The sequence below is a fragment of the Brachyhypopomus gauderio genome, chromosome 3 (assembly GCF_052324685.1).
Source record: "Brachyhypopomus gauderio isolate BG-103 chromosome 3, BGAUD_0.2, whole genome shotgun sequence".
NCBI lineage: Eukaryota > Metazoa > Chordata > Actinopteri > Gymnotiformes > Hypopomidae > Brachyhypopomus > Brachyhypopomus gauderio.
In genome coordinates, this window is record NC_135213.1 from 37349662 (window position 1) to 37377296 (window position 27635).

At 45.1% G+C, this 27635-nt stretch overlaps 3 protein-coding genes across 5 annotated transcripts in view; 2 read left to right on the forward strand and 1 right to left on the reverse strand.

Moving 5' to 3' along the window:
- The window catches only part of skic3 (SKI3 subunit of superkiller complex), a 20222-nt gene extending 15031 nt beyond the window's left edge, over nucleotides 1–5191 (forward strand). Inside the window, exons 35-41 of one of the 2 annotated variants that reach the window (XM_076998087.1) lie at nucleotides 97–225; nucleotides 428–552; nucleotides 1112–1276; nucleotides 1975–2127; nucleotides 3215–3345; nucleotides 3600–3729; nucleotides 4104–5191. In XM_076998087.1, coding sequence (XP_076854202.1) covers nucleotides 97–225; nucleotides 428–552; nucleotides 1112–1276; nucleotides 1975–2127; nucleotides 3215–3345; nucleotides 3600–3729; nucleotides 4104–4175 — 905 coding nt within the window. In that variant the 3' untranslated portion in view covers nucleotides 4176–5191. Of the gene's footprint in view, nucleotides 1–96; nucleotides 226–427; nucleotides 553–761; nucleotides 1277–1974; nucleotides 2128–3214; nucleotides 3346–3599; nucleotides 3730–4103 lie in introns of those variants that run through there. The other variant, XM_076998088.1, reaches the window with a different exon arrangement.
- Nucleotides 4555–18348, reverse strand: fam81b (family with sequence similarity 81 member B). Of its 2 annotated transcripts, none has more exons than XM_076998093.1 (9): nucleotides 18233–18348; nucleotides 15734–15816; nucleotides 12800–13001; nucleotides 12131–12249; nucleotides 11151–11280; nucleotides 9711–9817; nucleotides 8579–8699; nucleotides 6724–6937; nucleotides 4555–5908 (listed from the first exon to the last, which is right to left on the reverse strand). In XM_076998093.1, exons 2-9 carry the CDS (start codon nucleotides 15805–15807, stop codon nucleotides 5775–5777), a joined length of 1101 nt encoding a protein of 366 aa, XP_076854208.1. In that variant the 5' UTR covers nucleotides 15808–15816; nucleotides 18233–18348; the 3' UTR covers nucleotides 4555–5774. The 2 variants fall into 2 exon arrangements, with proteins under 2 accessions (XP_076854208.1, XP_076854207.1); XM_076998092.1 differs by lacking the exon at nucleotides 18233–18348 and adding an exon at nucleotides 15951–16881.
- A 397-nt stretch (nucleotides 18349–18745) lies between these two features.
- The window catches only part of mctp1a (multiple C2 domains, transmembrane 1a), a 113206-nt gene continuing 104316 nt past the window's right edge, over nucleotides 18746–27635 (forward strand). The window contains 1 exon segment of the mRNA XM_076998090.1: nucleotides 18746–19258. Within this exon segment, the coding sequence (XP_076854205.1) occupies nucleotides 18746–19258 (513 nt within the window).

The window sequence follows — 27635 nt, forward strand, 5'->3', positions numbered from 1 at the left end:
CTCTCTCTCCCCCTTCCCTCCATGACTCTTTCCTCCACCATACTTCCCCCTCTATCTCATCATCTGCCCCCCCCCCCATGGTGTTCTTCCACTCAGATGACCCTGCAGCGTGGGCGGGGCTTATGGCTGCCTGTCACACTGAAAACACAGCATGTGCCCTCTCAGGCTCCGCCCCCTGCAGAGAGGGTTTGGAGAGGTTGCTCATGACCCTTGTATCTGAGAAAGGTCAGTGCGTTTCTTGTTCGTGCCTAGTAAATGTAATCTAAGAAGGTGAACCGTGTCGAGCTCAGGAAATCGCTCCGTGTCCTTTACTTGTACGGCGGGGCGCCAAGTTTACTGTGTGTGTATGTTTGCTTGCTTGGGGTCCGTACCGTGTGTGTGTTTGCTTGTGTGTGGTGACGGCGGTCGGTACCGTGTGTGTTTCCAGTGAAGACCCTGCGGAGAGAAGATGGGGTTCTGGCTGAGTCCCTGGAGAGTTGGGCACTACAGCAGGGTGTTAGCGCACTCAAGCAGAGCGGCCAGTACAACCAAGCTGAAGCCCTCTGCTCACAGGTAGTGTGTGTGTGGGTGTGTGTGTTCTGTGTGAGCCTCAGGCAGATAATCACAGGTAGTGAGTGTGTTCTGTGTGTGTGTGTGTTCTGTGTGTGTGTTCTGTGTGAGCCTCAGGCAGATAATCACAGGTAGTGTGTGTGTGTGTGTGTGTGTGTGTGTGTGTGTGTGTGTGTGTGTGTGTGTGTGTGTGTGTTCTGTGTGAGCCTCAGGCAGATAATCACAGGTAGCTTGGTCATCCTTATTTAGGCTCTAGCAGAAGTGATGAGGACCATGATACAGTCACGAATCCTCTTCCTCCTCCTCCTCCTCTTCCTCTCTTACCTCCTCTTTATCGTTAGTTTATCTTTGGACATTGTGAGTGTTTCTTGTTATGTGCTCAATCAGGAATGGTAGCTCACTCTCCAATTTAATTAAGAATATCTGAATACTTTTGGTTAAGAATTACTAATGGTGAATACCTGGGGTTTGGCATTCGATGGTGTGTGTGTGTGTGTGTGGGTGCATGCGTGCGTATATATGTGTGTTCGTGTTTCTGTGCGTGTGTGTGTGTGCATCACAGGTCTTGAGCGTGTCCTCCGACCACCCTGCCGTGCTCCTGCTGCTGAGACAGGTCCAGTGTGAGCGCCTCCTGCTGGCCGATGCTGGTCACTGCGTCCCTGCTGCAGTGCTAGAGCAGGTCCATGGTGCCGTCATGGCCAACCCCAGCTCCCTGTCCGCCTGGCACGTGAGTGGAGCCTCCAGGGGAACACACACACACACACACACACACACACACACACACACACACACACACACACACTCCTCTGACGTCCTCCTTTGCCTGCTCCAGTTTTAGACATCACCTTGTTTTGGTGAGATCACCACGAGCCTGTTCTCCACACCTTGACTCTAGCAGCTCTCTCCTTTGATTCTGGCTGTATATAGACCTCAGTTTGGTGAATTTAGGAGTCCTGAACCTGACGTGCTGTAGTTGTAGTTCTTAATTTTCAATGACAATAATAAAGAAACTGATCATTTCAGACCAGAGATCTCTTCATTCCCTGAGCTAGTTATTGTGCATTTTATGAATAAATTGTTGCACTATGAATAAATCTGAATGTTAAAGCTGATCATCGGAATGCAGTATGTTATGCAAATTTAGATTAATTTCTTTTGGAGTCTTATTTCTGGTTTCCACATATGTATGTCTATTTCAGTATGTTTATTTCTTTATTACTGTGTTAGTCCTTCTACAGTAAACATACAGCCTCTGGCACGCTAGACTGTCACAGGAAGCTTCCACAGGCCGTAGGTCTGTCAAAGCAAGGAAAGTATTACGTTTGATATTACATTTTATATATTTGTCCTTTGTGTCTCCCTGGTTTTTCTTCTCTCTCCCCTTGTTTCTCCCTCCCTCCCTCCCTCCCTCCCTCCCTCCCTCAGTGGCTGGCCGAGGTGTACCGCTCCCAGGGGCTGCTGGGTCAGGCGTCCGTGGTCCTACGCCAGAGTCTGCAGTTGGCCTCCCAGCTGGGCCAGCACAGCGGGAAGGTGGCCGGCCTTCTGCGCCTGGCCCTGCTGGCTCTCGCACCCTGCATGGTGAGGTCACGGCCGGGGGTCATAACCTTTGGCCTTTCCATGAGCTCTGAGATTATTTATGTATTGTTTCGGCCATCGTGGAACTACCATCCAAATTTGACAGTATTATTTTAAATGAAACTTGTTTTTGTTTTGAATCTACGCATATTGCATATTATGAAAATAGCAATATAACAGATTACAGCAGTACATATAGAGTGTAGACCAGTATATAACAATATATCAGTGCATGTTTGCTATATTATACACCCAGACATTGTACTCTCTGAACTAGTGTGAGGCACAGCTGTGGGGAGGATTAAACATGTTGAAACCACGACGAGAGGCGACTTGTGTACACAGACGCGCAGGGCGTGTGTGTGTTGTCCCCCCCCCGTGTCATTTCCTGTCGTTAGACCCTGAAGTGACAGGAGTGTTGGTGATGATACTGACAGCCAGGCAGTGGAAGAACAAACAGGCCAGCATGATGAGTGCAGCCCCTCCTCCCAGCATGCACTGGGGTTAGGGTTAGGGTTAGAAGAACTCTAAGAACATGCCCTGGTTAGGTTGCCTTCACACGTATCACAGGTTTTGTAGCAGTGTGAAATAATCTAAGTAAACTTTCCATTTGAGAGCAAGTTGCAAACTGTTCCATTTTAAAGTTGTATTTTATTTATTTATTTCCATACTTTCACAAAAAAATTTTACTTTCCCAAACAAAAGCTCTCACAAGCAAGCCTGTGCACTTTTATTTGAACTAAATGTAAATAAATGACTACATGTAGGCTTTGAGAGGCACTGATCAGTCCCCCTACATGCATCCTTCCACACACGGGTCTTTAATGTCCTGGCCTTTGGACCTTTACTTTGAAGCATTTCTAGTTTGAAATCATGGATGGCGCTAAATGTATTTGGTTTTTTATTTTTATAGAAAGTAGTCCGGCCTAAATATATAATAGTAATAATAACGTTAACTTTGACTTAGAATAACTTGTGTAATCCCTGTGGATGTTTGAATGCGCTGTGGAGATCATGTAGTGTACATAAGGGGATTATATTGGAGATTATGGAGATTATGTGAAGACTAAGGCCTGGCCGTGTTCCTTAGGCCGGGGTGGGAGGAGGTGAGTGGCGGGAGCTGGTGCGGGAGGCGTGCAGCGAGGCCCTGAAGCTCAGCTCCTCTCCTGTTCCTCTGCTCTTCCAAGCTCTGCTCCAGTTCTCCATCAAGATGGGAGCCAGGTAGGTGGGCTGTGGGCGGGGCGGGGCAGCGTGGGCGGGGCTAGCCGCACGGCCGAGTCACCCACACCTGCTCAGAGGGGCTGTAGTGGTGAGAAGGTTCCTCTGCATGCTTGGCGGTTTAGCCAGAGAACCGGTTTTATTCGCAGTGTGGGGCTTGGCTGTGGCATGCAGGTGCAGTGTATCGTACTGATCCTTCCACCCCATCCTCATCACACTCATCATCGTATATATCGGACTCCCACCCAACCCCCTAGGGACACGCGACGTCTGTTGGAGAAGATGGTTTACGGCCCAGCTTCCAGAGACGCCACGACGGTGGTGTCTGTGGCTCGCTGGTATCTCCTGCGCCACCTCCATGCCAAAGATGACCTGCAGCTCATGGATGTGAGTACGCGTGCACCCCTGTGTTGATCTCACGTGAGGGATTCATTTCACGTTCCCTTTCTGAGGAGAAGGGTCAGTTTCGGACGCAAATCCCCTTTTATATGAACATGATCAAAATTAGTGTCTGAAACACCAGCCGATACGTACATTTCCTTGGTGTGCATGTCAAAAGATCAGTAGGAGAAAAATATTTTTAAAATTTAATTTATAAAAAGCCATGAAGTAAAAATATAAAAAATTTAATCTGAGCCTAGAGACACTGTGTAGTATAATAGATTCCCTGTAGATGTGGTTTAAATTAATGATGACTTTTAATTTTGAAAGTGACTCATGACCTCTGCCTTTGAGGTAAGCCCATGTCTTTTATTTTGTAGACCCTAGTGGAGGAGGCCGAGGCAGCAGGAGACATGAGGCTGTTGGAGTTCCACAGACGCCTATACCCATAAGCCCCGCCCCCTCCCAAGCTCGTCCACTCAGGACTGTCCCCGCCCCCCACCCCACGGTGCCTTGCAAGTGCTAGCACAGCAACGGCATTTTCAGTCTCTCTCTCTCTTCTCTTCATACGTCTTACGTTTGCACCACAAGTCTCACACGTATAAACTGTGCCAGGCTGTTTACTGCTGTAAGAGAATCCTCCCTTGTCTTTATTAAGCACCTTTGTCAAATGTTCTTCATTCCTTTGAGCTTCTTTGAGCTACCGAATCATGGCGTGTGCTTTGATCATCCAACGTATCAGAATCTGCTCATTTATACAGGTATAAATACATTGTGTTTATGTGGGGACAGCTCTCCAGTTCAATAGAATGGTACTTTTGCCAAATGCTCACCGGACATTCATGGTTATGAGAGGCGTAGGGTTTAGCTTGTTTTGTAAATGAATTTGTAAAATTAAAACTACAATAAAACAAGGCTGACACCAGGCAGTAATCAAGACAGTCCTAAAGCTCTTCCCAATCCCGGGACCAGGCGGTAGAGAGGCAGGACGCTGCTCCGGTTTCTGCGTGAGAAGTGAGTTTGTGCTGACTGCAGACGTTTGCTGGTTTATTGTTTCTGTTGCCAGTGACGGAAATAAGCGAACTGCCTGCGTGAAACCTGGAGGCAGCGTCTGCAGGACAGCACACACTCCTCTCGGACACACACGACCACTGCCAGGCACACGTGCGTCTCGTGAAACGCTCACGTGTTTGCCCACGTGTTTGCTGTTTCTTCGACGTTTGCGAGTACATAATGGCTGAAAGGGAAGATGTGTCCACATATGTTCTCATTTCTGTGAAACTGGAGGTAGATGAAAGCATCTAACACCTCTGTCAAGTATACCACAAGGAGAAAAACTGGGATAATTACAGGTTGGACCGGTTCTGTTGATTAATTTCAGCTGGTTTTTCAAACCCCACTGAGATGGACGCTTTTTGCCAAATAAACTAGCTGCATGGATGAACACAAACTGAGACTGGAATGATTTGCTTGTTTGCTCTGGCGTTGTTTGCGGTCCCTTCTAGCCAGACATTATAAAGTCACATTCAGAACGTTTCTGTCTTTACCACTGAACTCTTCACCCAAATTAAACACTACAACTAAAGCAGAAACAGTATTGGAGTTGCATTACTAGAAACTGCATGTCCAGGAACTATTTTTTCATGGCATGTCAAAATGACTGCATTGATTTTTGATGACCTTATTGGTCTGGGGGAACAAAACACATTCACTGAATGACATCGTGGACTCTTGACTCTTTTCATTGGCTGTTTAAGTGCTTTATGCAGATGGCACAATCACATATTTCACAGAGCATCTCTGCAGACTAGAGAGTTACTAACAAAAGACTATTGAGGAGGCTGTGATATTTTAAGATCTATTATAATATTAGAGTAATGAACAGCTATTATAGCTCCTCCTTGATATGTTCCCACAGTGTGAAATCTTTGGAGACATTGTTCTTATGGGGTTTTGTTTTATTTATTTTTATTTTTTTATGTGACGAATGTGCGTTTATCAGCATGTTCCAAATCTGGTGTAAATACAATGTGACGGACGCTTGGTTCGCCTCAGACGTCTGGAAGCCCCAGCAGGTTCTGCTGAATCCTCCCGATGTCTTTCATCAGCTCTCCTTTATGCAGCTTGGCTTGGGCTTCTCCGATGTGCCTCAGGGATGCGATGGCGTCGTGGACAGACTGGAACCCTGCCCGCCAGGCACAGTGACAAGAAGACAGAGAGCCCTCATCTCGAGAGCTCGCGAGCCGCCCCCCCGTGCCAGGGAGCGTTGTGTGTTTGTCTTCCACACCCTGCTTCTCTACTGAAAAAGAACTTGTGCGAAATCCTTCAAGCTCTTTTTTAATGCTGCTTGTATTTATTGAAGTGACCTTCAGGGACTTGAGTGCAGCCATAACAGCGGAACAATATTTGCCACCACTGGGAAATGTGCATGGAAAATACGTAGCAATTATATCACCTGTGCGATGGATGATTAAGACCTTAGTTAACTATGGTCGTCTTATCCGTGCCCTGTGCATATCCTAATCACACAAATACTAAAAACACAATTTAATTTGTGCTCACCCAGGGTGTAATAGTTAAAGGGCACGTTGGAGAGGTTAATGTACGGTGCCCTAATACTGCAAATGAGCTCATGAGAAAATGAGCTACTTTAGGTGTCGGGGCAAAGCGGCTCCTTGACATACGTCTTCAGTCGACAGTGAGTCACGGTTCATGGTGTTCAGACCTTGCCGTGCTCTCTGGAGGGGTTAGTGGTTTATTAGATTGCACCGGCAAGCCGGTCAATAAGTCCTTCAAACTGAAGTCGCACTGCTTTCTCTGTTATCACCTCTACCTCCCTAAATCGCCCTCAGCACTGCTGTGCAACTGAGCTCGAACATTACAGGTTTTAGAATTACAGCTGCACTTAATGCCTGTGGCCTGATGGGTCACGTATTTACAAAAGTGTAATGTGATAAGTGGCTTTTATGATCCTGGTGTGCGGAGCGCTGGTGGACTCACCTGACTCGTACTCTGTCCTCATCTTCTTCAGTTCACCTCTCACGCTCTTCTCCACAGCATCCATCCTGGTGTTGCTGTTGGATCGTCTGGCCTGATCTGCGAGGCGTGACGTTTCTAACCGCTTCTCCACCTGCGTCTCCACCCGCGTCTCCACCCTCTCCAGACGCGCACACAGGCGCTGTTCCAGTGCGCTCACTTTCCCTTCCACGTCAGCCTACACGGGCACACACATTCGCTCAGCGTGCATTAACATCACATCTGTTGTACGGAGATCATAATTTACTGCCACTTGCTGAGCGGTGCTGACTGCTCTCACACACAAACCAAAGATACTTCATCCAAGAACCATTTTATTGGTGATGACTATCTAAACACACACACGGGGTTTACCACTCTATCTCTACACACACACACATACACACACACACACGGGGTTTACCACTCTATCTCTACACACACACACACACACACATACACATGGGGTTTACCACTCTATCTCTATACACACACACACACAGGGTTTACCACTCTATCTCTACACACACACACACACACACACACGGGGTTTACCACTCTATCTCTACACACACACACACACACACACACACGGGGTTTACCACTCTATCTCTACATACACACACACACACACACACACACACACACACACACACACACACATACACACACGAGGTTTACCACTCTATCTCTACACACACACACACACACACGGGGTTTACCACCCTATCTCTACACACACACACACACACACACACACACACACACACACACACAGGGTTTACCACTCTATCTCTACACACACACACACACACACACACACACACACGGGGTTTACCACCCTATCTCTACACACACACACACACACACACACACACAGGGTTTACCACTCTATCTCTACACACACACACACACACACGGGGTTTACCACTCTATCTCTACACACACACACACACACACACGAGGTTTACCACTCTATCTCCACACACACACACACACACACACACACACACACACACACACAGGGTTTACCACCCTATCTCTACACACACACACACACACACACACACACACACGAGGTTTACCACTCTATCACTACACACACACACACACACACGGGGTTTACCACCCTATCTCTACACACACACACACACACACACACACACACACACACACACACACACACACACACACACACACACACACGGGGTTTACCACTCTATCTCTACACACACACACACACACACACACACACACACACACACACACACACACACACACACACAGGGTTTACCACTCTATCTCTACACACACACACACACACACACACACACACACACACACACACACACACACACACACAGGGTTTACCACTCTATCTCTACACACACACAGGGTTTACCACTCTATCTCTACACACACACACACACACACACACACACACACACACACACACACACACACAGGGTTTACCACTCTATCTCTCTACACACACACACACACACACACACACACACACACACAGGGTTTACCACTCTATCTCTATACACACACACACACACACACGGGATTTACCACTCTATCTCTACACACACACACGGGCTTTACAACTCTATCTCTACACACACACACAGGGTTTACCACTCTATCTCTACACACACACACACACACACACACACATGGGGTTTGCCACTCTATCTCTACACACACACACACGGGGTTTACCACTCTATCTCTACACACACAGGGTTTACCACCCTATCTCTACACACACACACACACACACACACACACACACACACAGGGTTTACCACTCTATCTCTACACACACGGGGTTTACCACTCTATCGAGCAGCCCTGTGTTCAGTTGTTGCTGGTCTGTGTGTGTGTTCATCTGCTGCTCGGTCCATCTCCTGTGCCTGGTCATCTCTCCCTCCAGCTCCACCATCTGACTGGACGTCCTGCACAGACACGACGTCGTGGCTCACAGGATCTTCTAATCTTCACTTACACCCATGTTTGCAGGGCTTTGACAGCACGGTAACAAAAAAGGCTTGATAACTAAGAATGTGAAGATTACAAGTTTAAAAACAGTCAAACGTCTACAAAACTGGATCATTGTGTTACTTTTCACCTTTTTTGCATTGCTAGCCGAGTTTTGACACTGGAATATAAACGCACGTCTTCTGCAACCTTCCAAAATCTAATTTTTATGAGCATGAAGGCTCTAACATTCAAGTTGTTCCTGAACCCCTGGGTCACACTTCACTTCACGCTCTTTCATTACAGGAGACCAGCCATCTGTACACTGGGCGTACTGCTAAGTCAGGAGTCATTCAGCCAAGCTTACTCAGCTCTGCACAGAGTGGGGGGGGGGGGGGGGGGGGGGGGGGGGGGGGGGGGGTGATACAGGGAGACCTGCACCAGGGAGATTAAACATAATGCATAATGAATTTTGTTCAGATGATTCTTATTATACAGGAATTTTAATTATCTGTTACTTTATTTTGTGATTGGCACTAAACTTTTAAGACGGACTACTGATGGAAAATGCTTTTTTAAATGTTGGTGACATATAAAATGATCTTTGTGAAACACTGGCAGACTCTACTGTAGGCCAGTCCAGCCTCGTGGGGTCAGGGGTCGCCCATGGGAGTTCCCGCCGTGTGAGGTCAGGGGTCACCTATGGGAGTTCCAGTGGCGTAGGGTCAGGGGTCACCCATGGGAATCATTGTCTCTGAATGGGTCAGAGCTCACTTCTGTGTAATTACTCCTGACAGGCCGATTTGATTGAATTGGCCCACAATCCTTTGGGGCACACAGAGCTGCTGACGACACTCAGGTCTCCAATAAAACCTTGAACGCTTTTTTGCAGGCTTGCATCTAGCCTGCAGTTACATGGTGGTTTGTATGTCCAGTGCTTGACGATGAAGTGTATGTTATGTGGTTTATACTTGACAAAGTGACCTCACTTGTTTTGAAGTTGTCGGATGTCTTGTTCTAAGTTCTCTGCAGCGTTCTTCTGGTGTTGAACCTGCTGTGAGTGTAAAGCCTCCAACCTGGCCAGCGACTGGGAGATCTAAGAGAAGACAAGTATTCACTAACCCTCTAGCTGGTAAGAACACAGGACAAGCACAGTACTACAGAAGAAACAATCACAGGAAAGAATACCAGCAATGCTTTAATGGCACACACAGCACAGTATTTCACCTGTTGAGCACAGGTGTGGCTGATCGTTACCTTACCGTTAACACACACCTGCTTCACTTTTGATTTAAATCACATTTACAGTAGCTGGGGGCCACTTGCCCAAAGACGTAATGTACACACATCACGGTGATTTACTGATTGGCTCAGAGCTCTTCAGCAGTTGGTCACTGAAGGCGGGAAGCAATAATTCTCCAATGGAAATATGAGCTCTGGGCGTGGCTGTTTTATAACAGAAGTTGCTTCCTGTCAAGACGTGTACGTCTGTGCCATACAGAAGAGTGTGTGTTTACTTGTAGTTTCCTGTAGTTACATTACTTGACATATAGTAAAGTAACTACAGGAATTAATAGCTACAGGATTATCTAATAACAGAACATACCAGAGAACTAAGATGGAAATAATCTTTCTTAAGGCAATCTAACACCTTGAGAAAAACTATGTTAATTATATAATAATGAAATAAACATTTTTCTTCCTAACCGCGTGCCCACACAAACTCGCAAATGTTGTCTAGCAGCCGATCTTCCTCCCTGCTGTGAAGACGTCTCGGTGATGAAAAGGTTTAACACTCAAACGTTTATGTAAGAGTTGGACTTTCTGTGCTCAAATGAGGCGTATATTTCACCGTGTTTGTTTCTCTTAGCTCTCTTCAGCAGCAAGCTGGGGTTTTTTTCTACATCAGGTCAGATGTCAGCAAGTTGTACAAACGAGGAACACTCGCCGACGTCTTGTGGAGGCATCATGAGAGTAGCTAATTATGAGAATATGAAATTCTGTCAAGTAAAAAATTATTTTGAGCTGTACACCTACACAGATTCTCATGCACACTCCCTCTGGATTTGTGTTGCTTATGGTGCTGGAATCTTTTACTGTGGAACAGGTAAATATATTTACAGTAATAAAGCATTGACTCTGTGGATGCCGTCTCTGTAGGTTTGAATGGAGTATTATGATGAATTTATTAATATTTGTAAAAACAAAACAACTCGCTCTTAAAGACTCCTACTACATCATGCTTACCTGGGCCTTGCCTAACATGGTTCCACACTGGTCTGAACTATAAAGTCAACTAGTGAGAACTACATGCAAGGAGCCTTCTAGAAGCTTCTGTAAACCTATTGAGAACTACTGATGCAAAATGTGACCTTGGAACACAAATGATCCTTCAAAAGCAGCTCAACATGAGTCTTTAACACTCTCACCTTGAGCTCCGTGTCTCTGAGTCTCAGTTCAATCCCAGCATGCATCTCGCCAACTTCCTGCTGGAGCTTCAGTGTCTCCTGCCCAATGGCTCTCATGTCTCCTGAGAGCTTTGCTATGCTGGCATCACACCTAATGGCTCAAAGGCAGACTTACATCAACATGCAGAAGAAACTTTAAAATGTTAAGTGGATGCATGGAAAATGAGTTAATGGACTGTCGGCATCGTCTTGTAAAGGGAAAAGCATTAGAGGACAATATTTTTAAATAATGAATTTAGAAGATGTGGGAGCTAAAATGAGTCATAGTAACTGAACTCCTACTAATTATGTTTTCTGCACTGCATGTAGTGGTGCACATACAGTGACATTGGAGCAATGTGGAGGGTTTAAATTATTCGTTTAAACTATTAATAAATCACTTTCCCCTTCTGGGTGTCATTGATCATAATGGGAGAGCTTTAGACTGACACTGGGGATATTAAATCCTCAAAATCGATTCCATCGGCTCTGTCCTTCTTACCATTGCGAGCTCCCGCCCAGACCAGGACTAACAGTACCACCCATGAGCTGGGGGGGGGGGTGTCGTTATTAGAGTGATTCCCCCTCGACCTGGCAGGCAGGAATCAGCTTTATGACCGTCTGTATTTATCCAGCGGAACATGAGCCGAATTTAGACGGGAGGTCAAAAAGGTGTGAGGTACACACATCAAAGTATTACTGGGCATCTATGACGGTGGACTCATAAATCTGTTAAATATTGATTTTGAGACATGCACGTCTCGTATTGCAGAAATGAAATGTTTCAAATGAAATGTGTTCCTGGTTAACCAGCTGTTTTTTAAGGTTGATGTACGAACAAAATTCTTATTTGGCTGTGTACCTTCAGGTTACATACTATTTCAAAAAAAAGTATGAAAATTGTGGACGGGGACAGACAGAAAGGTATTATATGTGGCCATTTAGACCAATGCAAACGATACCTGGCTACTCTGCCACGGAGATCACCAATGCCGACCAAGTTCTTGTGATCCAGGCTTTGAACGGCAAAGCTCACCCCCGATGCTACACTGTCCCTCTGGACGATCTGAGCCTCCAGCGTCTAGGTGCAGTGGATAGACACCTGTATCTCAGGTAGCAATTAAATGGTTGCCCACTATTATACTGCTGTAGGGTTGGAGTTCTTTCTGCCTTGAAGTAAACTGGAGATGATAAATCTTTCCTACTGTTTTCCCCCCATTCTACTTATAATACACTATTGTCATTTAATGTTTTCCCTTGGCTAAATGGAGCTATTGGCATCTGTTCTGAAAACCTCTTGCCATTGATTGGACATTATTTAAAAAAATTTTGTTTATAGTTGAGGACTGAGTGTGTGGTCTAAGGTTGCCAGATACAGTCCATCACTTTGTGAGGTTAATTAAATATATAAAATTAAATATATAACATTAGTGATGTTGCAAAAGTCAACATGTTTTTTTTTTTTATCACACCAATTTCCTGTCTTTGGAGCATATTAAAATATAAAATTGTGTTAAACTGTAAATATGTGAACTTATGATAAGTATTTTCAATATTAGAGACATGTGCACAAGGAAAATATGACTGCTAGTCTCAAATTCATTGACCGTCATAGTTGGGCACCAGTATACCTGAATGTCCTTACTGAGTTGTTTGACAATGTGTGTGATGGTCTGGATGTGACTTTCTAGAAGCTTCCTAGCTGATGTCTCCATCAGCACAGAACCCTGGGTAGCACGCAGACTCCCAACGATGTCCTCCTTGATTCGGAAGGCCTGTTCCATCAGAGCAACTAGGGATCGCTCTCGTTTGGTCATGTCTGAATGTGCAGACCTACATGAAATCCAAACATTTGTTAATAATTTCAATATTTCCTTATAATGTGAGTGTCAGGGTTATGGTGGTTTGACGTTATAAATGTGTACATTTGATAGTTAGACACCTAATTAATGATTATAATTAGATGTGAGTTATCAGAGGTGTATGGCTGACGTCTGATTTCCCATTGTGGATTACATGTTAATTGACATTGTCAGAGAAGACAAGGACTTAGGGAATGTGGATGCAATCGCTCACAAAGTCATTTTTCTGGAACAGAGGGCTAGACTAGGATGTACCATGACACTTTGGGATTGCGAAAGGATGCGATATTTGATGGGCACATGCATAACAAAGCTGCAGCCTCACAACAGAAACCCTGTGTACTAGCACAGTGATTATCTTAAATGAGGATCAAGTTTAAGATGCAGATTACGTAGGAAACCACGTCCCAACGGCTGAGGGATTAATATTACTGATTACATTTAGATGTCCTGGAAATTACATCAGATAGACAGAATGTCCTCTAAAGCTGAGGTGAAACGGAACGCTTTTGGCCTGTGTTTTCATTAAGATTCATTAAATTAGTCAAGAAACCCTGAGGAACATATCAAACTACGTCAGCTGTTGATTAGCTGGGCGCTGTGTGACACTGATGCTCTGTTTGTATTAGGCTTTCAATCAGTAAGTGGAAAATCTAATAGTGAATAACTGAAAGGTCACGGTGGATAAACTACAGCTCTTTGTATTTCTCTCTGGAATTGCATTTGGAATTAAGGTTGAATGTCACTCTGATATGTTCTTTTAAATTAATATTTCAGTCCAGAACTCCAGTATGGTAAAATATTCAAATTAATTGGGGACAACAGGGAGAATGAATCAGCTGGTGTGGACCTTTCTTCCTTCTTTGCCATGAAGCAGGGACATGGTGGCCTGTCTCTTCTACGGTCTCCTGCCTGGGAGATATTGGCAGACGCAATCCACCCTCGTCCTGCAATGTGTAGTGTCACCTGGATATGGAGGCTTCAGGTGTTTTCCACATCCCTCTCCAATGTATGTAACTTTGCTTGACCTTTGTTTTGCTTTTTGTGTCATTCCCTCACATACATTTAGCAGACTGATTATTTCCCACAAGGGGGCGCTATTAGCTATCAGCTAGCCTTAGTATCTAAGGGCACCAGCTAATAGACCCCATTTAAGAGGAAAACAGAACATGACAGTAGCACAAGGCTAATCTGTCATCTTTCTGATCTTGAATGTCTCCAGGGACATTAGTAAGAGAGAAATCTAGAAAGGAGCAATTCAAATATAAAAAAAAACTTTATTTTCATTGCAATTTTTAAAATAGTGTGTTTATCATAAAAGTCAAACCAGGCCATGTTGTATGATCACATTCCTCCTAACTCATAACAGCCACATAAAATGTATATTATCAAAAACAGATGCTGTTTAGCGTACATCACAGCTCTGTACAACATCCTACATAGCCAACGTGTCAGTTTCTTGTTCTTACAAAATACCTGAAACGAGTTCCATGTATAATGAATAAAAGTTATTGTATTGAACACTATATTATTATATATTGAATTATATTGTATTGTTCCACTATAACTGTTTGGATATAGGCTTTAATTAATTTTTCTAGAGACACCTGATTCAGCCACCACAACATTGGGCTCGGGTCTGAGTGCTGAGGCTTTGGTATGGTGCAGCTGTGTGACGTGGGATTATCTCACCTGTTCTTTCCTCTGTGACGTGGGATTATCTCACCTGTTCTTTCCTCTGTGACGCGGGATTATCTCACCTGTTCTTTCCTCTGTGACGTGGGATTATCTCACCTGTTCTTTCCTCTGTGACGCGGGATTATCTCACCTGTTCTTTCCTCTGTGACGTGGGATTATCTCACCTGTTCTTTCCTCTGTGACGTGGGATTATCTCACCTGTTTTTTCCTCTGTGACGTGGGATTATCTCACCTGTTCTTTCCTCTGTGACGTGGGATTATCTCACCTCTTCTTACCTCTGTGACGCGGGATTATCTCACCTGTTCTTTCCTCTGTGACGTGGGATTATCTCACCTGTTCTTTCCTCTGTGACGCGGGATTATCTCACCTGTTCTTTCCTCTGTGACGTGGGATTATCTCACCTGTTCTTTCCTCTGTGACGCAGGATTATCTCACCTGTTCTTTCCTCTGTGACGTGGGATTATCTCACCTGTTCTTTCCTCTGTGACGTGGGATTATCTCACCTGTTCTTTCCTCTGTGACGTGGGATTATCTCACCTCTTCTTTCCTCTGTGACGTGGGATTATCTCACCTGTTCTTTCCTCTGTGACGTGGGATTATCTCACTTGTTCTTTCCTTGGCGTGTCCAGTGTCTACGTATTCTTACACTTGAAGTGTTCACAGCAGAAACCCACAATCCCACAATGCCCAGAGGAAGTAGGTTCCCCGTTTAAGTCCTTGCCTGGTGCTTGCTCATGTCTCTACACCTGGATTTCTATGAAACTGCTTTGTCACTGTTTCTTGCAAAAGGTGCTACAGATGACATTGAAGTAGTAGTGAATAAGTGTGCAAAATGACCTTCACTGTGAAAATACCATCAGGGAAATTATAGGCTAAGTGTTCAGCTCAATATTACAGGTTAGTAACATGATTCAGGCTGATTCTGCAAAATCAATGTATGTGCCATTAAAGAAACACATGGATGTTTGTTCACTATAGACTTTAAGACTTGGAGATAGACCTACTGTTCAGACTGAGGTTGGAAAGGCACTAACGCAGTCTTAGAAGACCTGTCTCCTCTTCCCCAAGCTTTGGCCATCAGGATTCTCTGTGAGTAACAAAGATCTTATTACTGAAATTATTAAACCCTAGAAAAAAATATTTATGCCATGTTTTTTTTTTTTTACATTAATGGAATTCAAAAACTGTTCATAAAACAGTATTTCATATTTGACCACAAACCTCAGCACTTGCCTGAAGACGGGTTTCATGTCGTGTAGTGTATGAATGTGTCTTTGTTTTGCCTGATCTCCTGGCTACTGCACTGGGCGATATGTGGGTGTGTCTGTACACTTGACAACCACACAATACTCTTCAAATGACCATCTGTCCCTTTGTTTCAAATAATATACATTTGAGCTCAGTACAGAGTTGCACTAAAACACCTCGCATGCATGAAATAGTGAGAAATTAGAATCCAAAGAAGAAGAATCCAAACACTGAATCCATGACTTAGTGGCATGTTGTTGTGCTCAAATACACAGTGTATAGGACATAAGGTGCTAAATACTGAAGCAGACCTCTCAGTGAGGGCAGTGGCGCAAAAAGGGGGTATGCAGCGTATGCGACGCATAGGGGCGCTGCACTAGAGGGGGCGCCAAATCGATGCCAGAAAATTATTTGCTGAGTTGGTGAGGGGTGGGGGGTGGAGTGTGGGGGGCGCTGATAGTATGTTTGCATACACCTCAGAAAGTATGTAGTTGCAACCCTGAGTGAGGGTTCTGATGATTCTACTAGTGGATACCAGCACATTTCTGCCTGCAGAGTTTTAATTTCAACACATTACCTATTTTACAATGCAATTTGTTGTCTGTGTAGTCTGTGATATTTGGCAGTCTGTGATGGGTGGTGGTCTGTGATGGGTGGTAGTCTGTGATACGTGACAGTCTGTGATGGGTGGTGGTCTGTGATGGGTGGTAGTCTGTGATACGTGACAGTCTGTGATGGGTGGTGGTCTGTGATGGGTGGTAGTCTGATGGATAGTGGTCTGTGATGGGTGGCGGTCTGCTGGGTGGTAGTCTATGATGGGTGGAGGTCTGTGATGGGTGGTGGTATGTGCTGGGTGGTAGTCTATGATGGGTGGCAGTCTGCTGGGTGGAGGTCTGTTATGGGTTGTGGTCTAAGATGGGTGTTGGTCTGTGATGGGGGGTAGTCTATGATGGGTGGTAGTCTGTGATGGGTGGTAGTCTATGATGGGTGGTGGTCTGTGATGGATGGTGGTCTGATGGGTAGTGGTCTGTGATGGGTGGCGGTCTGCTGGGTGGTAGTCTATGATGTGTGGTGGTCTGTGATGGGTGGCGGTCTGTGATGGGTGGTAGTCTGTGATGGGTGGTGGTCTGTGATGGATGGTGGTCTGTGGTGGATGGTGGTCTATGATGGGTAGTAGTCTGTGGTGGGTGGTGATCTGTGGTGGGTGGTGATCTGTGATGGGTGGTGGTCTGTGATGGGTGGTGGTCTGTGATGGATGGTGGTCTGTGATGGATGGTGGTCTGTGATGGGTGGTGGTCTGTGCTGGGTAGTAGTCTGTGATGGGTGGTGATCTGTGATGGGTGGTGGTCTGTGCTGGGTAGTAGTCTGTGCTGGGTGGTGATCTGTGATGGATGGTGGTCTGTGATGGGTGGTGGTCTGATGGGTGGTGATCTGTGATGGATGGTGGTCTGTGATGGGTGGTGGTCTGTGATGGATGGTGGTCTGTGATGGATGGTGGTCTGTGATGGATGGTGGTCTGTGTTGGGTGGTGGTCTGTGTTGGGTGGTGGTCTGTGATGGGTGGTGGTCTGATGGGTGGTGATCTGTGATGGGTGGTGGTCTGTGATGGGTGGTGGTGTGCTGGGTGGTGGTCTGTGCTGGGTAGTAGTCTGTGATGGGTGGCGGTCTATGATGGGTGGCAGTCCTCTGGTTTACTGTCTGGGGAACTGCAGTTGCTTCTGCTCTTTACACGGACCAGTTAATGTCCCATAATGCCCGTCATGCGTGTGCTGCTCTATTCAAATCCTCCTGCGTTGTGCTTTGACTGCTGTGTTGACGTTGCTGAGATTAAGTCTTGTTCTGGTAGGAAGAGGCATGAGACACACGTTGATGGTGCAGACACACACTAAACACAGCATGCCACTCATTTAGGGTTTCCTCCACATCACAAATCAGGCAGATTCTAGTTCCTGCATCAGCAAACCTAGCTGTGGCACATCGCCCAGAGCCTGTGGGTCCACTGCATGCTCAGGTGCTGAAGACCACCATGGTATTTCCCCCTTAAACCAGTACATTAATATCCATCGTAGTTTACTGGGGAGCCGAGCAATCACAACCACAATCTGAGTGAATCTGAGTGAAATGTAAAATGCTGTTTCAGCCGTTTGTAATCCAGATCGCTTTTGTGGCATATATCCCCAGTACTCCCACACACGTGCACACACCTCCTCGTAGACCGCCAGTCTAATCCTAGCAGGCCTGTCCTCGCCCACTCACATGCGCTCAGATGTTTAAAGATCCTTCTGCAGATGATAACAGACGTTGTCCAATAGGAGGCGTCCCTCCATCCCACCATCGCGCAGTTAAAGTTTGTTCTCATCGGTCGTTAAAAGTCTTGGGTGGTCGACTGTGAAAGTGGCTCTCGACACACATATGTATTCATTGCGCGTAGCTGGAGAGTTTAAAACAAATTACATTAGATATCCGTTGGGAATTTACTAGACGTGACCCGAAGATTCCCGTTTGAATATAATACACACTATGGTGAGATCTGGTTAGTGGCGCCTGTGTAGTAGATCTAGATAGCCACGTTTGGGCAGTGTGCGCATCACAGTTTCACCTCCCTGCGCTGTAGGCAGCTCGCAGCATCCGCGTCGGTACTGGTCCACAACTTCTCTGTGTTCTGATCGCCTTTCGAATCCGGTGGTTCCGTTCAAGTGCGCACTCGCCGCACAGTGACACCGGCTGCGCTGCGCCATCAGCAGGCTGGCCGGCTGTTGCTCGGGCGCCATGGAGGAGAAACCCAAGGACGGTACCGCCGGAGAAGACCAGGAGGAGACGTCCTGTCAGCGGAGGATGTGGAAGACTTTCCAGGACAAGACAAAACCATTTCTGAGCCCGAAACGCAGCTCGGAAAGACGCAGTGCAGAGGCTAAGAAGGAATCTGGGTTGTGGATGTTTAAACGGAAAAAGAAACAGGTTCTGGACCGCGTCTTCTCCTCTTCTCAGCCGAACCTCTCCAGCTCCACTCAGTCCACACTTGAAGACGGCGGGTCTCTCTCTAAAGCGGACCCCGGTTCTAGTAAAGGACACGGACTGGTACCGCTGGCGGGTACCGGGGGGGCTTCAGCGGGCCAGCAGGATCTTTCCGTCTCGGTCCACGGAAGCCCACAGCTCGGCGTGGCGCATCTGGTCGTGTCCCACCAGAAGAGCTCGTCCTTGGGTTCGGCGTGCTTCGAGAAACTGGTGGTCGGATCCACAGCGTCCAGCGAGGACGAGCTGCGCAAAAACAACAGCGATTCAGTAAGTGTGGCTGAAAAACTAACGAGTTGTACTGGGTCCCAGTCCCTCTGAACCTGGGAGTGAAAGAGAAACCAGTTTAGGGCTGTCTGTGTCATCCCAGCGTAGATTGGCGATATAATCCTGTTATCGGATAAAGTTACTTTAGTTACTCTCTATGGATTATTTCTGTAGGGCTACACACATAATCCCACATATTTTGGAAACTTTGCTACGCTTACAAATAGTTATTACATTACAGCATACACACAAAACCTTACAACATACATAAAACCTTCACTTTTCAGTCTTGAACTTTATCTTCATTATTTGGCCACAAAGCACGCTAATATGGGCATATTATGCGCAATATTATTGGCCATTGACTTAAATCTGAACAAAAATGCTTGATCGACGAGGTCGTATGATGCAAAACTGATGTGAATACTGACGTAAAAAAGATGCAATGAAAAGGGTAAAGTACCCAGATTGGGGAGGACTTCAACCCGGGGTGAAACACTCAGCGAGTGATGAAGGTGTCAGTGTCCACACTCTCAAACCGGCTCAGCTCTTGAACGACTCTACACACACACACACACACACACACACACACACACACACACACACACACACACACACACACACACACACACACACACACACACACACACAGGAAGCTCCATCTGCATGGCGCTGAAAATGATCGCGCCATAGTGCATGATGTAGGTTTAGTGGTTATCACATAAGAGGTGTTTATTCTGAGGAACTGTTCAATTTCAAACTATTGTTCCTGCTTAATTTGCAAGAACAAACCCTCAGAAACGCTGCAGTGGTCTCTAATAAAGAGCTGAAAAGTCTTCTTATTTTGTGGTAATAAGGACACTCCAGGTAATATGGATGAATACAGGTGTGCAGTGTAAACTGAATTATAATAAGTTTCCATAATCGTCTCTCTTCAGTAAACACTATAGACACAGGAGCATACATGACTACAGCTCTGACCTCTGAGATATACGTTTGACCAACATTTTAACCGGAAACTTGTAGCATTCAATCATAAATGATAAAGCAGAATGACAAAAATGTCTTTTTTTTCATGGCATTGTTGAACATTGAATTTTATCATGCTATAGGTTTTTTTTAAAGGAAACAGTTTAGGGAAAATTGAAATTCATTGTAGTATTGGTTTATGGAACTGTGAGGGTTTCAGATAAAGATTGAAAGTAGGTTATATTTTGATGTGATTCTGACAGGATTGGTCTACTTCTCACATTCAGAGGCTTAATATTGTTCGTCAAGAAATACATGACGTTTAACACTCACACTGTGGCTTAGACTGTCCAGTAATGATGAAGCTGATATTTTTGGAAGGACAAATGACAACAGGTTCATGAGCTGTGACTGTGTGCAGCACGGCACACCAGCACATTGAAGTGTAGTGGATTTATGGTAGTTTGTGCTATGTTGGCATGTGCTTTTCCCACCACAAACTCTTCACAGATTTTGATAATTAATCTGCACCTCCTTCTGCCCTTGGAGGGGGTGGGGGGGGTGGGGTGGGGGGTTTCAAGGGGAGACAACAGCTGGCAACATAAACAACAAACTGGCAACCCAAGTTATTTATAGACTTTGTTGAAATGATGGTTGTTGTGAAATGATGAAATGATGATGAGCTATTTTAAAACTTGTATGACCCATATATGTGCTGTTGGATTATACATGCTCTCCAATGTCACTCCACTCAGATATCTTGCTCAATCCATAATTAATTAAATCCACTGCTAGTTTTCTCTCTTTTTTCCCTCTTTCTCCCTCCCTCCCTTTCTCTCTCTCTGTCTATCACCCCTTTCACTTGCGCCATCCACTGTGTTTATATAATAGATAGAACTGCTTCTGTTTCAATTCTCTTGGCCTTGACTGTAATGTGTCGTGTGCACAGACTCTGAATGTTAGCAACAGTTTCCATGATTCTTTAACTCTCTGAATTCTGGGAACGATTTCAGTGATTCTTTAACTCTAGATTCTGGGACCAGTTTTAGTGATTCTTTAACTGTAAGGTAGGATTAGGACTCTGAGGCCCCAACAAACCGGTATTTAGGTCGTCAACACATTTTTAATATGTTGCATTTCGTCATATACTTCATCAAGTTCCATCATGTCTTCATCTAACCGTCATGCGGTGTAACTCTGTCCTGTCACAGGGCTCTGACTGGACGTCCTTCAGTTCCCTGGCATGCTAACACACACACGTTGGATCCCACACCGGTCACGGTTCCATCTGCTACGTCTTTATTTGACCCCTCCTCAAGTCGAAGTGTCCTGACAGGCCTGTGTGGCCCTTGCTTCGACTAGCATCGTCTGCTAAAAGGTCACGGGCAACAGACAGACTATAGACCTGTGTTTACTCGACGCTCACTTTACACATGTAACCTTCTCAGAGCTGTAAGATGTTCGATCACTGCGTTAGTGCAGAGCGCATACAGGGTTGGAACCTTTTACAGTCCTTATAGAACAACTACATTTGGCTAATGACAGTGATTCTATAAGACATGCATTAACCAATCAGTGAGTTAGAACCATCTCTACATTGCACCTGTATTCCCACAGTGCTTTAAGCACATCTTTGGTCCGGCAGCGTTTGATACCAGCACTGCTACAGACTGCAGTCCATCTGTGGCACTGCTGTGCCTCACTGATAGTGTTGAGGTGGTGCTGAGCTCAGAGTACCACCCAAACACCACCCAAAACTGACTAGTGGCTGCCTTGTGACTCAGGTGTGATAAGAGACTGACCCCTGCTGAACACCGAGGGCATGTCAGCAGATGAATTATAGAAGATTGTACCCACGGGAAGATGGCTAACACACACGTGTTTCTAATCAAGTTCTTGATGAGTGCATTTTGATGTGATGGGTTGAAATGCTGTGGTATACTTTACGCTTTGATGTGCTATATTGATAAATGTTGTCAGTAGAGTGAATTGTTTTTAAAACCCAGGCTGAGAGTTGGTCGATTGTACTGAATCTCTCAGGTGACTCAGTACAATACACCATCTTCAACTCAGAGTCTCACTGCCGTTCATCTCTCGTTTGGTCAAATGCAAGCTGGACACTTTCTGCCCTTTTTAAAAAATCTGTGGCAAACAGGAGAACTTTGGTGAAACCTGACTGAAGCCCTCTGAGCCCCTCGTGACCACCAGTGACATGAGAGACAGCTGATGCAAAGCGGGTCATGTTTCCTCTCCCTCTTGCAGGGGCAACCACAGTTTCGCTGCGTCCAGAGTGGCGTTTTCTCTGCTGCAGACTGGATGGTTGGTGTGTTTGTTGGTTTGTTTGCAGACGAGCAGCAGGCCGACAGGCGGAGGCCGGACTCCTCTGTGCTCATGCCGTCTTCCTGGACTGCAGATTCCCAGATTGCTTGGCTGCATCTCAGATAGCTTTTATTTGATCCTCTGCGGATGTCTGGTATTGATTCAGAACCAAAACAAGAGTAAGGGTATCTCTGGCATCAAAACCATGTTCTAATAGAAAATGTCCATGTATTTGGGTCTAGGTTTGTATGACCAAAGCTCGGTTTAACTGACACTATGATTTATTTTACAACACAGTAAACAAGCCCAGAGTCACAGTAAGGGCTGCGGTTTTACTGCACATGATATAAAAGTGCTTAACGGGCTTTCGTTTTGCTGCTTTTTTAATGAAAATGGAATTAGCACTTCTAAACCTCAGATCCTACGCAGCACGTATTGGGACACGCTGACTGTTTACATCTTTAATGCTGGTACTGGTAAACAAGGAGGGCTTAACTTCACGAGATGAAAGACGTTTATATGAGTAATGACCCCAACTGCAGATCAGTTAGAGTCTCCGGTGGTCTGATGGACAATGTGGTTGTCGACGGTAAAAGTGGTTTCAGCGACAGCTACAAAGACAGGTGAATATTTGAGCCAGAAATGGATCCTTTTAGCATGTGAGGCTCTGGGTCCCATTTGCAGTTCAATGAAAACCTGTGCGTGATTATGGGGTTTGATGCACATGCAAATGACTGATGGAGAATAAGAAACGATTCGACTCACACGCTCACGCTCTCAGACAAGCGGCTCTGCACACAGACTGCCAGATGACTGTCTGCAATCAGGTCTGCAGATGCCTATGTGGTCAGTTTCAGCCAGTGTGGTCAGTTTCAGACATCAGCTATCTCTGTCTTTGACCAGGCCAGTTATTCTGTAATCAGATCCATTATTGTGAGTGTGGAAGTCTGTAGAACAGCCTGTCTCATTCAGCACGGCATCGGTGAAGACACCTTCCACACGGCACCTTCGGCACAGATGTAATTATCTCTGCATAACACCGCCACCTGTGCTTTCATCCTGGAAATATCACTGTGAGAAGTTTCTGTATTGATCCGCTAGTGAATGTGGTTCAGCCCAGCAGGTCTTTGCAGATAAAGACAGGACTGTAGTAATTAGAACATCAGACTTATCCTGGATCTGCTCACGTGAGCAGTGGAGCACGTGTGGGCCACGTGTGCTTGCAGTTTTCCCTGGCTATCTCACGTTTTTGTTTTTGTTAAGGCTAAAAGAAAAGAAAAGACTTCACCCAGTATGAGAGGACAGGTAGAGAGGTGGAACTGAATGAGATGAGACAACAGCATTGTGGCTTTTGTTGTCTTAACTTTTATTTTGCGATTTTTGGGCTGAGAAAACGCCCCCGCGGTCCCTCCAGTGGAACAAGCCGTCTGTGTATTCACGTTAAAAACATCTTGGTTTTAGTCAGCTGAGCTTCAGGTCTGAACACTCATGTCTTTACAAGCCTAATAGTTGCAAAAGAGCCTTTAAGAACCAAGGGCTGGTGTGTGTGTGTGTGTGTGTGTGTGTGTGTGTGTGTGTGTGTGTGTGTGTGTGTGTGTGTGTGTGTGTGTGTGTGTGTGTGTGTGTGTGTGTGTGTGTGTGTGTGTGTGTGTGTGTGTGTGTATGTGAGAGAGCGCGTTTGTCAGTCCGTCCGTCTGTCTGTATTGTATGTATGTATGTATGAATGTAAAAATAGCCTAAACTGCAGGACTAGATCTCAGATATATGACATGTGCCTACATGTACACACTTTAGTGCTTGTGTTCTTCTAGTATTGTGGCTAGAAGAGACACACTCGTGGTTCCTCTCGTTACGTAATGAACACTGTTTATTTCTTGCGGAAAGCGTTTCTGTTGTCATGTTCTGCATCAATAATTGAAGACACAGAAAGCAGGAGGACTCTCAGGGGACACTATAAAACCTCAGAATCCATGACTCGTGAACTATGAATCACAAAACCCTTCCAACCCTCCTCTTCCTCATTTATTTATTGAGGTTGGCCTAATTGAACATAACTATTCTATTTTTACTCCTTATTGACAAGTTAATTTTATTGTGGAAGTCATTTATGTCCCTTGTGGCACATACACACACCCACAACCCCCCCCCCCCCCCCCCCCCCCCCCCCCCCACCACACACACAAACACACTCACCCACTCAACCACCCACACACACACACACACACACACTACACCTCACTTGGCACGTAATTGCTCTCCTCTGATCCTAGGAGTGTTCAACGCGGTGCTGATGCTGTCACGAGCGCACTGCTGCGTGGGTTATATAATTACTTAATGTATTTCATCTCCTTTATCTTAAACGACAGCAGACTCAGGCGGAAGTAGTGAGAACTCCTCCCACTCCTGTATTTCAGTTGTATGCTTGCAAAGACAAACCAACAATAGAACTAGAATACTGTTATAAATTCCTTTGGATGAGGACTAATTTTATACCAATTCAGTCATGACACCAGTTGGCTCGGTCAATGCAGTGTATATTATAATAACACTGATGTTAAATATATAATATGATTTTGACTAGTCGCATTTTTAATAAACACGTGATTCAGCCTCCGTGTGTATATCTTTATGCCTTTATTTAATCGGAATGAATTATTTCGGTTCAGCGGTACTGTGTGCCTTATTTTAGACACTGGTGCCACCTTCTGGTGCTTATATTGAACTGCAGCTAATAACACAGGTCAACAGCATTTTTGGGGCCAAAGATATTTCAACGAATTTAGGGTAACTTTGGGGTGCTGATTCTGAATATGTCATCAGTTTTGCCAGATTGGCTCAAGTTTTTGAGATTTTTCGTGAAATGTGTAAAAAAAACACACTATGTGTGGTGCCCAAGACTTGTCTTGGTCCCCAAGCATAACCCCAAAATAGGCCAAATACACTTTTTTATGAAGTCTGTTATGTTTCTTCTATGTTTTTGCAGTGTATATTCACCACAAATGTAACAGAATGTGTCTGGATCGTTAAGACAACTTCTTCTTGTGCTATAAATGCTACATGCTAATGCTATATAAGTGATATAAATAAGATACCAAAAATCTCAAAAACTTGAGCCAATCTGGCAAAACTGATAGCATATTCAGAATCAGCACCCCAAAAATACCCCAAATTCATTAAAATATTTTGGGCACCAGTAAATTTGTTTTTTTTTTGTTGACCTGTGTAATGGCAAAGCAGCCATAAAAATATGGATTTTACTGTGGAGAAACGTCTTGTGAGTAAAGGTAATTATGAATAACATGGCGCTTTTATAACTACTTTGCTTTATTTCATATGAGATTTTAAACTAATTCTCAAATCCAAGATACTTGCAGTTTTTTTATTGCACTGAAAACTACATACATATATAAAATACGTGGCTTGGCTTGAAGCTCATGCCAGAACTGTATGTACTCATTAAAAAGTGCTGAACACAAAAGACAATTTGTGTGTATTTAAATTGGTTTGTTAGCCACTGGAGTCTTGAAACATGCTTTTGCACCAAATTAAGAAACAAAGCAAAGGGTGGTACCACTTTCTGGACACTATCTGGGCTGAGATTCGCATGCTTGCGCTGTCTGTCTCTTTCTGTGTCTCTCTCTGCCTCTCTCTCTTTCAATCACCCTCTCTCTCTTTCTCTATCCCCCTTTCTATTACTGTATCTGCCTGTCTCTGACTCTCTCTTTCATGCTCTCTCTCGCATGTCTCCTGCTCTCTCTCTCTCTCTCTCTCTCTCTCTCTCTCTCTCTCTCTCTCTCTCTCGTTCTGCCAGTTCTTGGTGTACTCATCGATGTTCTAGAGAGAGCTCTGTTTTGTCTGCAGATCCCTCTGACATGAGAGCTGCTTTCGTCTGTTTTCCACAGCCCCCCCCCCCCCCCCCCCCCACCCCCCCCCCCCACCCCAACCACCCCCACAGACGGCCTCGGCGCCAGAGACCTTCATTAACATTGACTAACAGATGCGCGCAGATGCACAGAGAGAAATGTACACGGCCTCGTGTGAGCTCACATTGGCGGAAACACACAAACACGCACACTCTCCAGTACAGGGTGTTATCACCAGCAACAAAAAAACCCTCCAACAAAACCCTGGTGAAACTGGTGAGCACTACTGCAGCGGGTAATTACAGCACGACAAGCCATGCTTAGAGACTCGTGTCCACACTGTGAAACCCAAGTGCTAAATTTGCACCTGCAGGTTTACATGAGTCCTGCTTCACTTTAAACAGACACTGCACGCTTCAGGTCAGACATTACCGTACCATTCCCATGTCTCTGTGAAGTTGTCGTGTGTTTCTTTTTGCCTAGTTAGTCCCAAACAAAAACTCCTCTGAGTTTTAGTTTGTTTTTTTGGTTAGTAAGTTGGAGGTAAGAAACGTTTCTCTGTTTACCTGTTGTGCTCTGAAACAGTTGTAAGCTCAGAGACCATCTTCAACCCTCGTACATCTGCACAGAGGAGCTAAGGGCTGGAGTCCTCTAACCAGTACCAAGCAGAACATCTTTCATCTCTCCTGAAAGCCAGGAAGCCCATGAGGGCATGTCCTTACCTCTCTCCCACACTCATAGCAGCTGTCATCACCGATGTCACCAACATGGATGATGTCATACACGGGGATGACGTCGTACACAGGAGTGACGTTTTTGGGTGTGGTGTGAGGAGACGGGACAATACCGCTGTCTGTTTCCTGAGACAGAGAAGTTAATGGAATATTTGTCATTGTTATTGAATTCTATAATATCTGTTGGAAAAAAAAAAAATTTCATCCCAGGATCTAGAACAGAAATTAATTTTGCTTAGTTTGTCCCGGGTGACGTACTATACTGCAACATACCAAAGATACTTTCTGGCATATGTTGTAATGGTATTCATATGTCTCTGTTTCAACATCACATTATCTGATGAGTTTTAGAGTGGACAAGTTGTTTTTTGGAGTTGTGTTAGCCTTTTGCGTTTTAAGTTGTGTTTTTGCAGTGGGATCTGCACTACAGGGTTGAATTAACAAGTGCATCGTCCAGCTGTGCACTAGCAAAATCTGTAAGAGGTATTTCAGCAC